This window comes from Mirounga angustirostris, unplaced genomic scaffold (assembly GCF_029215605.1).
Source record: "Mirounga angustirostris isolate CCGP_5_RB_7025 unplaced genomic scaffold, mMirAng1.0.hap1 SCAF_3, whole genome shotgun sequence".
NCBI classification, from domain to species: domain Eukaryota; kingdom Metazoa; phylum Chordata; class Mammalia; order Carnivora; family Phocidae; genus Mirounga; species Mirounga angustirostris.
In genome coordinates this window covers 158,448,370-158,463,702 of record NW_026991711.1, presented here as the reverse complement: position 1 = coordinate 158,463,702, position 15,333 = coordinate 158,448,370, and the positions used below count along the sequence as shown (strand labels likewise).

The 15,333-nt window shown below is 41.1% G+C and overlaps 1 protein-coding gene across 3 annotated transcripts in view; it reads right to left on the bottom strand.

Annotated features, from left to right (window-relative positions):
- The window catches only part of PLCL1 (phospholipase C like 1 (inactive)), a 365,254-nt gene that overhangs the window by 335,624 nt on the left and 14,297 nt on the right, over positions 1-15,333 (bottom strand). Inside the window, exon 1 of one of the 3 annotated variants that reach the window (XR_010410263.1) lies at positions 10,377-11,085. The exons of 1 other annotated variant lie outside the window; for it this stretch is intronic. Coding sequence is in view for 1 of the 2 variants with exons in the window: in XM_064586874.1 (XP_064442944.1) it covers positions 10,377-10,619 (243 nt within the window). In the remaining variant the exon portion in view is untranslated. Of the gene's footprint in view, positions 1-10,376; positions 11,086-15,333 lie in introns of those variants that run through there. One more of the 3 variants, XM_064586874.1, reaches the window with a different exon arrangement.

Genomic DNA, 15,333 nt, shown 5'->3' with positions numbered 1-15,333 from the left:
AGCTACCCTATGACCCAGCAATTGCACTACTGGGTATTTACCCCAAAGACACAGATGTAGTGAAAAGAAGGGCCGTATGCACCCCAATGTTCATAGCAGCAATATCCACAATAGCCAAACTGTGGAAAGAGCCGAGATGCCCTTCAGCAGATGAATGGATAAAGAAGATGTGGTCCATATATACAATGGAATACTACTCAGCCATCAGAAAGGATGACTACCCAACTTTTACATCAACATGGATGGGACTGGAGGGGATTATGCTAAGTGAAATAAGTCAAGCAGAGAAAGTCAATTATCATATGGTTTCACTTATTTGTGGAACATAAGGAATAGCATGGAGGACATTAGGAGAAGGAAGGGGAATTGGAGGGAGAGATGAACCATGAGAGACTATGGACTCTGAGAGACAAACAGGGTTTTAGAGGGGAGGGGGGAGGGGGGATTAGTTAGCCCGGTGATGGGTATTAAGGAGGGCACATACAGCATGGAGCACTGGGTGTTATACGAAAACAATGGATCGTGGATCACCACATCAAAAACTAATGATGTATTGTATGGTGACTAACATAACATAATAAAATTAAAAACAAAACAAAACAAAACAAAACTCAGTCCTATTCATTTTAAAACTTCAATCTCATGTTCAATTCAAAGTCCTCTTCTTTACCCCATTACCCACAAGGCAAGCTAGAATGGCGGTTATAGTGGTTGGAGCTGGGGGTGGGTCTACTCTATCCACTGCTCCCTTTCTCTTCCTCTCTGCACTTCCCTCCTAGAGCTCAGCTGGAGGAGGGATAGGAGAGTCCAAGGTCTTCCATAGATAGTCCCAGAGGGATGTTGCAGGCCTCACTGAGTTAGTTTTCTCCTCTCCTTAGGTTAACACTAAACTGACCTTTGGCACTCTCTGTGAGGCAGGCATCCAAATACAAACTCTCTGGAGTTGCTGGTTCTCCACAGTCTCCTCCTTCCCTGCATATTCATCATCCTGCTGTTAGAGGTCTGACTTGGACACTGATGTCTTCCTCTTACCCCTCACCCAGCCCCTGCCCCAGTATTTTGTTAAGAGTCCCTCTACCCAAATGGCTTCTTTGGGTGGGACACCAGCAAGACTCCTGGCCATCTTCTATAGTGTTCCCTTTCTGAACACCCAGGACAGTATTAGGGGCTCTGATGATCCCTTACAGAGAGGGACTGAGTACCTTCCAGAGAGGAGATGAGCATCAGTCCCAACTTATATGGAGACTTGGTAGAAAGGGAGACTGTTGGATGCTACCACCATTACACATTCTTCCAGTCCTTTCTTTCTCTGACTTAGAAAATGTCATGAACCATCCCCCTCCCTCATCCCCCCGATGAGGAAAGTGGAAGGAACAGGCTCTTCAGGAACCATAACACCACTCCAAGATTACCTCTTCCCTCCCAGTCCTCCTCTTATTTAGCCTGGGATAGAGGGATGGGCAAGGGTAGTAGTGAAATCAAACTTCTCTATAAGACCAGAACCAGTGGCTAAACACAACAGTTCGTGGTTCCCTGAAGCTGTAAAATGTCAGATTTTTGTTTTGAGCTGTGATAGTTAATTCCAGCACTCCCAACTACCCCATCTTGTTATACTAACTTCTATTTTGACTTGTTTGTCAGAAGCCATTTCTCTGTATTGGTGAAACTGTCATGCTGAGGGTACAACAATGAAGAATTTCCTTGGACTTTCCTGGGGCTGGGGCTAGAAAACCAGCAAAGTAGACAAAACTCATCTTTAATGCCAAACATTCTGACCAACAACCCAGACCAATCCTTCCTAGATCATTCCCAGGAATCTCTTAGCTCAAAGGGCTTTGTGCCCAGCAATTACTGTTGGTGTGTTAAGGTGTGAGGTGTTAATTAGTTAAAAGGCTCTCCAGAAGAACCAAAAAGCCATCAAAATCTAAAAAACCTGAATTCCCAAATGAACAACTTCTGGCAGAATGATCCAAGTGAAGAGACATTTGTTAAGCCATTTACCCTGCCCATTTATAAATATGGTCCCATCTGACTCCATTCCCCTCTAACGCACCCTGATCCTTCTTTTTCTCTTCTCTCCCAAACTCCAAAATTCTCAGCATCTAGTCAAGTTTAACTGCTAACACTTCTGAGTATGACTTTTCATAGCCCTTGCAGCTACTTTTGTGACAACCTTGTCTTTGGATAAAGACTATCACTCCAGATGTAGGACAGACAGCTATAGCATCAAAAGGTCATCTGCTATTGAGGCTTCTGACTTCCAATGTGTCTAGCACAAGCGTGTACACACTATGCACATACACACACACCACTGCATTTATCACAAAACTTGCTTGATCCCATACTTACTGAACATAAGAAAGTATAGGGAAAATATTCCTTAATGTTTCAGATGTTTGGGGAAAGCCTTATTTTTTCTTTCAAAAAAAAATCCACTTTAAGAGAATGTGACCAAATATAGTGCAAATGCTGCAATAAGAAAACAGAAAGAGAAAGAAAAAGCCAAGGTCCACTGTCTTTTCAATAATTTAACATAACTGCAGGGTGCCTGGGTGGCTCAGTCTGTTAAGCAGCCAACTCTTGATTTCGGCTCAGGTCATGATCTCAGGGTTATGGGATGGAGCCCTGCATCAGACTCCACGTTTAGTGTGAGGTTTGCTTGTCCCTCTCCCTCTGCTCCTCCCTCTGCTCCTCTCCCCAGCCCCTGCCCCGCTCATGCTCTCTCTCAAATGAATAAATAAATAAAATCTTTAAAAATAATAACAATTTAACATAATTGCAGATAGATAATAAAAACTAACATATGGATGTTTCAGCAGAAGAGCTGACTATGCCTTTAATACCTAGCCAGTCTCCAAGTGATGGAGACAAACCTCTGAGTACCATTTGGTCACCACACTATATCTCTGAACAGCAGAACAGACTCATTACCTTTAACACAATAAAGCAGCCATAAGCACAGTAATTTCTTGACATAATCATGTATTTGAATTTCCCACATATTTGGAATTTCTATCTCCCACCAAAATAAGAATAAGAATAAGAGGGGCGCCTGGATGGTTCAGTCGTTAAGCGTCTGCCTTCGGCTCAGGTCATGATCCCAGGGTCCTGGGATCGAGCCCCGCATTGGGCTCCCTGCTCCGCGGGAAGCCTGCTTCTCCCTCTCCCACTCCCCCTGCTTGTGTTCCTGCTCTCACTGTGTCTCTCTCTGTCAAATAAATAAATAAAATCTTTAAAAAAAAAAAAAGAATAAGAATAAGAATAATAAAATAAATGACTACATAGACTTTCAGTTTAATAGAATTCCACAAATATTTGCCAAGCCCTCTTATGTGTGAGGAACTACACTTACCTCAAATGTAATTGGAAGGAAATCTCAATCATACAACATCATATACACTACCACTTAACAAAATTACAACTTCCTTGGGTTAAAAACTCAAATACTCCTTATTGATTTATTGATGCTGGAAGACAAAACTATCAAACTATAAAATAAATTATATCAAATTACAGTGATTAAGTAACAAGCCATTCCTTAGCCTGTGTAATTTATACCAAAGTTGGATCACAAGCTATGTCTCATGGTAAAGATGCTAATTCTGGTCAAAGAGTAAAATGCTAATAGGAGTTCCACTCTTCTCAAGGTAAGGTGGAGTACAATACTAACGTAAAGCCATAGGTATTTTACATGAAAGGTTATAAAACTTTAAAAATGTATTTTAAAAATGTATTCAAATAATCCTTAAGAGCTTCCCAAAACTGTTTTTCAGAATCACTTCTTTTAAATTTGTCAGCTAAACTTAGTTTTTAAGGTAAGCATAAAATGTCTGCCATTTCATCCACAGTGGTTAAGGTTTAAATCAATATTATTTAAGAGGATGTATAACATAAAGATTAAAGCAACCTCTAGAGCTAGACTATTTGAGTCTATTTCCTGCCTTGGCCATTTGCTACCTATGTGACCTTGGGCAAGTCACTTATCTCTCCACCTATAAAAATGGAGATAATAATAAAAAATACTCACCTCATGGTTATTGTGAGGTTTGACTAAATTAACACACATTAAGTGCTTAGAACAATGCCAGACTATAATAGAAGTTATATAAGCTTTTGCTTTTATTATAAAGAAAATGTCTCAATAGGAAAATCTCTTCAAGATGTTTTATCTATTAGATTAAACGTAAAAAGAAATCTATTGAATTATTAATATTTCTAAATATGTAATATTTAATTATAGCAGAGAATCAATCGTTTCAAAATATTTAAAAACAGTTCACCAAATGCTGAGATATCTTTGCATCTTATATGTCAGCCTCTAGGGGGAGCACAAACTCCTAGGTCCTCCTCCACCATGTCCTCCAAAAATTAGTCAGGATAATTAAGAAATTACAAGTTCAAGGACAATGACGGACTATGTTTTATGGAAGCAAAGCTTTCAAAGGAGAGAAAGGTCATAGTGCATGTAGCATGGTGTTCTCTCTTTGTGCTCAACCCAACGTAAAGAGTTGACCTGAAGGGGGTCAGAACTAGTGCCTTTTGCACTGCTTCTTCCAACACAGGTGCCCTTTTTCTGAACAAGACCCTAACCCAGCCTGAGTCAAGGGAGGCTTGTAGGGAACGCACTCTCCGCCTGCTGACTCCTTACTTTCTGTCCCTAAGAGTTGTGCTCCTGAGCGGCCCACCCTCATCATTGGCTGTCAGAACTGGGATGTGGGGTGAGGGTTTTAAGCACACAAGCTATTTGGCCTACTTTGGTCTGAAATCACTTGTGCCTTAGGGGAATGCCCCTACAAGGTCATCAGGTCCAACTTTCTAGAGTTCTGCCTTGAAATTTTGGTGTTCTTTTGTCTCTTTTTGCCTTCCATGTGCATTTATCTCCCTCAGCACCTCAAAAAGAAGGTATTCTGAATACAATCTCACAATCATTTCTAACCATCACATTGTACCACACAATAATACAAGTTTGCCAACTTATGCATATTGCCCATGCTTAGTCTAATACAGACTTAGCATCTTTTAAAAGGCTCTTGAAGAGGTCAGCATGAAAGAATTAACAAAGTAGATATTATCTTTCAAAGGTGCTTTAATCTTTTGAATACAAAGTTGCATTGTTAAGGAAAAACACAACATCCTTGCCTGTAATTGCTATACACGTTTGTAAATTTACAAATACGAATTAAGAGATCTTTGGAAACGAAGCACACTTTCTAAAATAGTTTAGTTTTTAGATTGTTTTGTTTTGCTTTAGATGGATTGCATTGCTTTCGAATTTAACCTGCCTTTCTTCTCCCTGGAGTGTTAATGATAATATAAATAATGATTCCTTTCTATTCACCATATACAATCCCACTTTTCTCAAAGTAATGCTAGATGAATTATTAGTGAAATGAGTTAAAATGGTATAGTTGAAAATAAACTAGATTATATCTCTCTTAAACACATGCATGTAAGATATTACAAATAAAATGACAAATCAAATTCAATTTTCAATCCAAGGAACTATTCCAATACTTCATCATACTATTATTTTGTTGCCATCAAGTGTTAACTGAGATACATAGTACATTGGTGACAATTTAAAATAAGACAAAAAATTGTTGTTATAGAAGTTGACCATTTAGTGAAAATTTTCATGATCATTTTATTTATTTTTTTAAAGAGTATTTATTTATTTATGTATTTGCCAGAGAAAGAGAGAGAGCACAAGCAGAGGGAGAAGTAGGCTCCCTGCTGAGCAAGGAGTCCGATGTGGGACTGGATCCCAGGACCCTGGGATCATGACCTGAGCCAAAGGCAGACTCTTAACCGACTGAGCCATGCAGGCGTCCCTCATGATCACTTTTAGCATACTCAATAATCACAATAAATTTTGTCTATTGTACCCTATTATAGGAACAAGATGCTTTCAGAGCTCCAACTTAAGAGCCCCTATTTCATCACTCTCCTGGAATACTACATATTCCTATGCCCCGGGTACTTGTTCCCTTTCTGTATCAGTCTAAAAGAGAGTACAACCCCTCACAAACCCAACTGCTTGTAGGGGCATGGGAGAAGCCGCCTGGTGTAAAACAATAGATGTGCACTCCATTTATTGATGACAAGTCGAACACCTGACAAATTGCTCTGCCTTTTAAAATACAGTTCAGGCCTGTACCTGTCAATACCAAAGACAGAAAGGCTTGCCATCCCTTCCTAGAGCCATCCATCTTGAGGTGTTCTGGGTCAGGAAGTGGGGGAGCAGAGAAAGGATAATTTTCCCCCACAAGCCATAAGGCCCAAGATTCAGACTCTTCTGCCATTCTCTTATATGTTCCTATTGTATTCATGACTTTTGAATTGAAAGTATTTGCAGATTGTGGACTCCCTGCCTCTGAGAGTCAGCAAAAGAGCACAAATTCTGGAATTAAGCAGACATGGGTATGAACCCTAACTCCACATTGTACTAGTAGCTTTCTGTGCCTCTTTTCTCTCCTTTAGAGAGTTTGCTGTGAGGATTAAGTGACATAATGTATAAAAGCCCCTAGTTTAGCACCTGACTCATAGTAGGCGGTACTTGGTAAATGTGAATAAAATTCCTCTTGCCCCTCTGAAGATAGTCATAATTTTGATATGCATCAACAGGTGCCCAAGGCGTATCGTTGAAGCGAAGGCTCAGAAACCCACTATACCAGCTCCACAATGGACATGACAAAATGAGAATGGCCATGACACAAAATAATGACACAAAAAACACCAAAGCGATTACTTTAGCTGTTCCAGTGCCAGAATCAACACCTCATTTCCAGATCCTATCTTCCTCCCACAAACCTATGTCCATGAGATCCAAATGATGATTTCTTCTAGAGAATTCATACTTAAGTAGAATTGAAAGGGAAAAAGTAGAAACCTTCAATACTTTACATATAATAGAAGAAAAATCAACTGCTATTCTGAAAACATGTATGTAACCCAGTTCACATCATCTAGTATAAGGAATGAGCTACACTGCTTTCTATTTCCAAAACATTACGGAGTTCAAGAGCCATAAACTACAATTTAAAGTGTTAAATATTTTAAACCTATAAGGTTGATATCAAATATTAGATAGAAAAATGGTCTACTTTCTTAAAAAGAAATATATTCACATGCAGAATAGTACATAATTGTTAGATATTATCAGTCTTGCATGTAACTAACTTGTCATTTTAAACCACAAGTCATCAAAAAGCAATTAAGATGGAGTCTATTGCAATATTGTGGCATTCAACAATGCACTTACCAAAAACAGGCAGCATTTATCAGTGTCAATGCTACCAAAAATAATCACACAGAAAAACATAGGGAAAAAATTGATGGATTAAAGAAAACCTAGTTTAAGTCTCCTATTAAATTTTTTAAAACTTAGGACTTGGCATATAAGGAAAGAAACACAACTATAGTAGAAAGAAGACTTTACAAAGATGTGTAAAGATAAATGTTGTTATTGTCTTCGTCAGCTCAGAAGGAAATTGTTTTCTCAACTAAAACCATGTTTTCACAAATTAGAGAGGGCAAATTTACTGAAAACATTCCTTTTGTTAATATACAAGACATTTCTTTTATTAATATACAAAATAGTCTGTTTTCTGGCATGATAAAGGAATGCACTATTCTGATTTTTCTAATATTCAAGTTAATAGAGAATTAGCAGTCAAATAATTAGAATAGAAACAAAATCCTAAACTGAGCTGAAAATAATTTAATATTTGATGATTCACAATCTTTCAGTGGCTCAGAGTTATGATCATGAATTATCACTATACTAAGGCTATTTGGAACAATCAGAGAAAATTTAATAGTTTGATTAATATAAAATGTACTAAAGCCTTTCTTTTCTGTGTATGTTTTAATGCAAATAAAAAGAATCCTTGGCCAGACTCTGAAAAATGCATTTTTCTCTCATTATAGAATATGTGCTACGTATTTCTTATAGGATCTAGACCTTTTTTAGAGACTCTCCTTTTTACTTTGCTAAAGTGAACTAACCATGGGGCAGCAGATTCAAGATGTAAACAGAAAGGTCCTTGATCTCAGAGATTGTGTGGAACAGAACCCCATCACCTGCTTCTTTCCCCATTGGAAGGGAATAAAGGCCTCTGGGAATAGACCCTGAGGACCCTGCCCATCAATGACCTTCCAGGTTATTCCTGAAGATTAACTCACACATCACAGTGATTTTGGACAACCCACAGGGAATCAAAAACATTTGGAGCAAATTTGAAAATATGAGGCCTGTAAACTTTATTTAAATTTTATTATATAAATCAAGAATGTCCATAACTCACCACAGATATATACAGATACATATGCGTACATATGCATGGAATATTTCTGGAAGGATACTTAAAGTGTTAACAGCTATGGGGGCAGACTATGTAAGTGGGAGTGTGGGGTGGCTGGGAGTCTTCCCTTCATGCTCCTTCATAACATTTGATTTTTTTTTTATCATATGCTTGCATTACTTTTTCAATAAAACCTAATTTAAAATAATAATAACAATTCACTTCATTTTCTATTATCTTTAATTATAAAGGCCATTTATTAAATGCTCATTCTACCATTAAATAGGGAAAAAATCAAGTTGATATTCTGTTGCCTCCCTCTTTTTTGTCACAAAAAATGAACTTCAAAACAAAAGAGGCACAATTACTCAGCACGAGCCCTTTTGAGAATATAAACCAGCACATAATACAATTTAAAAATTACAAATTTAGTTGCAAGAATTTGTATATTCCTTACACTCTGTCACTTTTATTTTTTACAACACTATAGAGCCTACTGTTTTTTATGATGGTCTATTTTAAACTATCTTCAGGTGTTTGTTTTCACAGCACAGGACCTCATGTTGTACCAATATCTTAGAATCCAAAATGTAATTGTTCCCTAATTGTGCTGTTTTTTAAGTTTCAAAATAATACGCTTTCTGACCTGTGGGTTAAAGGGAAAAAAAGTGATCATTTCTTTTCTATCCAAATTCACACCCAGAATAGCACACTCCTTTTCACATAATCTAAAAGGCACAAAATAACAAAAACTACTACAAGTCATTTGCAACTACCACCCACTCTTCTTTTTATATAGAAATCTTCCTGTTGGTTTTAAACTTCCATGTGTCAGTGTTGGGGAAAAGCCTAGACAATACTTGGAGCTGGGTAGATGTACTGTGGGCACAGTCTTCCCACACTGGCAAGGGGAGTTTGAGCTTGAGAAAGAGACATGCATTATGGTGGTTACACAGTTTAACTCTGAACAAGGGTCTTGAATGTATTAGCACACCAAGTAAATTGAAAATAGTAAGAAGTTCCAAGTCCATCTTTCACTATCATCTTTGGATATATATATATATATTTACACACACACACACACATACATACACAGTTCCATACTGAGTACTTATTCTACCAAAACCAATTTTAATTTCACAAGCACATGATTACTCACATTCATTTATGCTAAGAGGCCCTTTTCCAAAGCCTGTCGGAGAGTGACTTCAGGGTACCTTACCACATGTCATGCACCCAAAAGATGAAATCTCAAACGGATTTTCAAAAGCCCCAAGTGGAAGGAAGACAGAAAGAGATAAGGGAGAGAGGCTTACAAATTTCTTGCCAAATAGATGAGGAGAAATCTTGTCTGGTGGTTGAGGGGTGGGGAAGCATTTTCCCTGCATGCAACGGTAACCACAAAGACCAGGGATGATGCTTGGGGGATTGATTGCTTTCTGCTCACTCTTTCTGCAGTGCAGAAACTCAGGGCTCCACCATCACTCTCCACTTGGCCGGAGGGTCCGCTGAAAACTCTGCCTGTCTACCGGGAAAGTTCACGCTTCTTGGGATTTCGGGACCGTTTGAGTCTGGAGGGTTGTTTTTGGGTTGGGGAGGGGGCTGTTGGGGTGTGTGTGTGTGTGTGTGTGTGTGTGTGTTTCATTCGAGGGTAAACCGTGCATTTCCTTTACTGGGGGGGAGGGGGCTGGGGTGGGGGCTAACCTTTCTCCGGAGAGCAATGCATAACCATCCCTGGTCTGCATTTACATTGAATCCTTCCTTCCTCCTTCGAAGCATCAACGGTTTAGTGAAGCTTCCAGAGAAAATGAGGGAAAGCATCTATCAAAACGCAGAGACGCAGAGCGGAACTTTTCCTCTGCTGTCAGGAAAAAAAAAAAAAGTGACTTCTGCTTCTCACGGCCAAGAGCTGAGTCTGGGAATCTCCGGACGAGGAAGGAAGGTTTGGTAATGAGGGAGGTGGGAGAAAACAATGCCGAGCCTGCGATGCCTCCGACACCGTACATCCTGCCTGGATCCCGGACCCACTCACCACCCACACCCACGCTCCTGGGGCGGCGCGGCCTCGCTTACCTTAATGATGCTACTGCGACGGGGGGTCGCCCGCGCAGCCTCCAGGAGGCCGGCCTCGCTGTCAGCCGAGGCCCCTGCAGCGCCCGGCAGCGCGACCCCGCTGCGACGGTCCCTCCACCTGCCCCCAGGGGCCACGGCCACGCCTTCTCCGGAGGCGGCGTCCGGACCCACTCGGGGGTCGTCTTCACATCCGGCTGCGTCCGGCGGCGCGGGACCCTCCCTGCCCGCCGCGCCCTCGGCCATGGCCGGCGTTCCGGGCTCTCTGGGGGAGACGGCACGCCCGGCGGCGGAGTCCAGCCTCTGGGCACGAGTGCGCTCCTGCACCCGGAGGCGGCTCTGCCAGACTTTGTTTCACCGCCCGGGGGCGGCGGCGGCGGCAACTTTCTGGAGAAGAGACATCGCTTGTATAGAGACGTCCGCGGGCTTTGGTCCAGGAGGCCGGCGGTCCGCTGGGGTACGGCGGCGGGAATGGGGAAGGAGATGTGAGCGGGAGGGAGAAGGAGAGGCGAAAAGGAGAGGGAGGCGTCCGAAATGTGATGCAAACGCCTCGCCGGGCGGCCTCGGAGGCCGGGACGCTTGCGGCTGAGGGGGGCCGGAGCCGGACGCCCGCGGCCCGTCGCACCCGCCACCTGCCCGCGGACGGCGGCGCAGCGGCCCCAGGAAGTGCGGCGGCGGCGGCGGCGGCGGCGGCCTCCACTCCGCTCTGTTGTGACAGGGAGGGAAGACTTGTTTTGACAGCCCGTGGGGATTGGCAGGCGTCTGAGCCTCTTAGGAGCCTAGCGCCGCCGAGGAGGGGTCGGCCCGACCAATCCCCACTGCGAAGGGGTGTGCCCGAGCGCGAAGAATGGAAGAATGTGTTCTGTAACTGGGAGCCGGCCCGTGTGCTCGAGCGAAGGTGTGAGCGCGCGCGCGTGTGCGCATCCGCAGGCGCTTCGTGTACGTTTTAGGAAGTTTAGATGTTCGAAATGGGCCTGAAGATGCAACAAAATCCGGGGATGGGGGAGGGGGCGAGTGAAGGAAACCTTTGGCAAAGCAAAGCAGTTTGGAGGAAAGTTGGTGTTGAGCCCTAACGTCAAAGTGTTTGAGGTGACAGAGCGCAGCTTCGCACCATCAGGGGTTTGCAGGCTCTCACACCAACCCTTTGAAGTCAAGTCCATGTAGAGATAAACTAGGGTTTACTGGGGCCCTGAAGCTGAATAATTTGATTCAGGTTTCTTAAAATGATCTTCAGTTCATTCTGCAATGTGACTAAACATAACAAGGAAAGGGAATCAGGTAAAAGAGGTGAGGGTAACAGGCAACTAAACCAACTAAATCCCTCTGGAGAGTGACTCCTAGCAAAGCATGGATATGATGGATGTTGATTAAGTACAAGATGAGGTGGGGGATTTATTCTATCCTAAAATATCCCTATTTGATAATGGTTCAACCTACTTTCTCTAGATAATCCTATATAAGCATATTTTGCTATTTCGAGCAAGTTAGCAACCAAGCAGAGATATATCTTTAGATAATGCAATGTCACTGTAATTTACCACAGAATGCTCAGGTAGATGTAAAAGATGGCTGTGAGGTTCCCTAGTAGGACAGAAAACGATGATTTGGTTTAAAGGCTTTTTAATATCCAAATCTATATTATACCTTATTTATAACATTAATTATATTTTAATTGTTAATAATTCGATAATTTGAGATGATACATACTCCTTTGGCTGTCCAAGAATATCAGAAATTCTTCAGCCTTTAAGACCTAGAATTTGTTAGAATTTCAGAATTTTAGAGACGCAAGGAGATTAAGGGATCATCTAGGACAGCCTTTTTATTTTACAGATGAGATGAAGGCCTGGGAAGCTTTGGTTTCTTGTCTACTACTTCGTGCAGGAGCTGAAATTAGAATCTGCCACTTAACTCCTCCTGTAATCTCAGCTACTTTATCTCTCTCCTCTGGGGCTGCAAGCAGTCAGAACTGGATAAGGCCCTTGAGAGGTTTCAGACTTGACATTTACCAACTTTTAGGTAAGACTGAGAAAACTCAAGTTTACCTTTTCTTTAAGTATAAATGCAGCCCAGTAATGAATGTACTGCAGATTAGCAACCTCTGGTTTTAGAACCAACACCACCCTCTAGTGAGATTCTACTGCATCTGTAATAGCAAATGCTCTCTTCTTTCTTCCTCCTATGTAAAAGACAGGAAGGGAAAATCAAAGTTTCCTTTTCAAGTGACCCACCTTTATTACCCCCAGAAGAAAGTAAAAGGTCCCCCAGACTTAAAACAACCATACATGTCCTTCATCTCCACTAACTAGTTCAGGGAATCCTTACCTCTCTTCTACAGGAAATATCTTTACTTGCTATCCTCACAAATATAACCTATTTTAGGCTACCATTTTTTTCTTTGATATTCAACTATTACTATGTTTTACTTTTGTCTTTATATGGTTATTTCAGAGCTTCATTTTTCTTTGTTACCCTTATAAAAATAACATTCTTGGGTTGTCCTCAAAGAAATGTAAATGACAGTTATCTTACTCATTATCTTGTTCTCCAATATTAATGTCATCTACAAAGACTTCCCATCCTACAGGTTTGTATATATAATTCTGATAATAATTTGTTTTTTAAAGTATTAAAATCAGTGTCACCTTATTAACATTTAAGTCGGTGATCTTCGAAAAAGAAGAAGCAAAAGAAGAAGAAGAAGCTGCTAGAAAGTACAGCATATAAGTGTACAAAATTTTTTTGTTTCAACTAGATGCTATCCAGTTGGACTTTTATCTCTTCCCTCCCTTAGCAGCCTTCTCTCTCACCCTCATGTGAAGGCAAACACACACAGTCTCAGCTTCTCTCTCTCTCAAACTCTCTCACTCACACACACACACACACACACATGCGCACACACATACACACCTTGCACTAAATCCTTTATTCTGAGCATCTGTTCATAAAGGCTATTATGTAATTCATTCTGCTTTGAGAAAATGGTTGGACCCTAATCTAACAAGTCTTTCATACTATTGTCTTCTAGCATAAGCTCAGTAGGCTTTTCCTGATACTCATATTTGCAGTTAAAAAAAAAAAAATCCACCCACTGAATCTTCTCCTACCTGGGGACAGATTCTACTCTGACCCCAGTCCCAAGACTGAAAGGTTTAATCAGATTTGGTTAAGTCAGCAGCTATTGGCACATTCCTACCCCTCCATTAATAATCCCCCCTTTCTGAACCCTCCTACACTGTTGGTGGGAATGCAAGCTGGTGCTGCCACTCTGGAAAACAGTATGGAGGTTCCTCAAAAAGTTGAAAATAGAGCTATCCTATGACCCAGCAATTGCACTACTGGGTATTTACCCCAAAGATACAAATGTAGTGATCCAAAGGGGTACGTTCACCCCAATGTTTATAGCAGCAATGTCCACAATAGCCAAACTATGGAAAGAGGCACGAAGTCCATCAACAGATGAATGGATAAAGAAGATGTGGTATATATATACAATGGAATATTATGCAGCCATAAAAAAAAAAACCTGAAATCTTGCCATTTGCAATGACGTGGATGGAACTAGAGGGTATTAAGCTAAGTGAAATAAGTCAATCAGAAAAAGACAAGTATCATATGATCTCACTGATATGAGGAACCCTTCATCTCAGGAAACAAACTGAGGGTTGCTAGAGTGGTGGGGGTGGGAGGGATGGGGTGGCTGGGTGATGGACACTGGGGAGGGTATGTGCTATGGTGAGTGCTGTGAATTGTGTAAGACTGATGAATCACAGACCTGTACCTCTGAAACAAATAATACATTATATGTTAAAAAAAAAAAAAAGAAGATAGTAGGAAGGGAAAAATGAAGGGGGGAAATCGGAGGGGTAGACAAACCATGAGAGACTATGAACTCTGAGAAATAAACTGAGAGTTTTAGAGGGCAGGGGGGCGGGAGGATGGGTTAGCCCAGTGATGGGTATTAGGGAGGGCACGTATTGAATGGAGCACTGGGTGTTATACGCAAACAATGAATCATGGAACACTACATCAAAAACTAATGATGTAATGTATGGTGACTAACATAATAAAATAAAATTTAAAAAATAATAATAATCCCCCTTTCCAAATTAATATCACCCACAATTCTTTCCTCTCAACCTTTCACCAAATAAGGCAGCAATCACTTGATTGGCAAATTGGAAGCTGGGGTGAGGGGAAGGGAAAAGGATGTGAATAAGAGTAATGAATAATAAGAGCAATTCAAATGTAACCACCACGGAAAGGTCTTCTTTGATCACAAATCTCAAGTTGCTCCTTCAACCCCACACACATACCATGTTACTTATATTATTCCGTTTTGCTTTCTCATAGGATTTTATCACTATGAATAAACTGTCCTGTCCATGGAATTGTTTACTTATATATTGTCTTACTGACCTCCTATCTCTGCCCCACTAACATGGAGAATGTAATCTCCATGTGCAAAAGATTTTGTTCATTGCTTTATCTCTAGCTCCCAGGACCACGTCTGGCATAGAGTGGATGCTCGATAAATATCTGTGGACAGAATCTTCACCTTTGCAATCCTCTGACTGAATAAAAAAACATTTTTTATTTTTTTAAAAAAATGGCTTTGTCACTGCCCACACTATGGGACTTCTCACCTTCTGGGATCCTAGAATTCCATCCTAGGGCAGAAATCAAAACAGATCCAAAGTAAGCAGTTGCAAAAGTAGAAGGATGCTTATAAATTGGAGTAACCTGAAATTGAGAATTAGACTGGAAGACAACTGAGAGGAACCTAATCAGGTCCAGCAACCCTGAAAATACATAGCCCAGAATCAGTGACCAGATCTCCACTTTACAGATAAGGAAACTAAGGATCAAAAGGGTCAATAAGCTTGCTCAGAGTTAGAGCCAAAAGGAAGTGATGGAACCAGGATTTGACTGTCCCAGTCAGTGACTTCGAAGCTTGTGC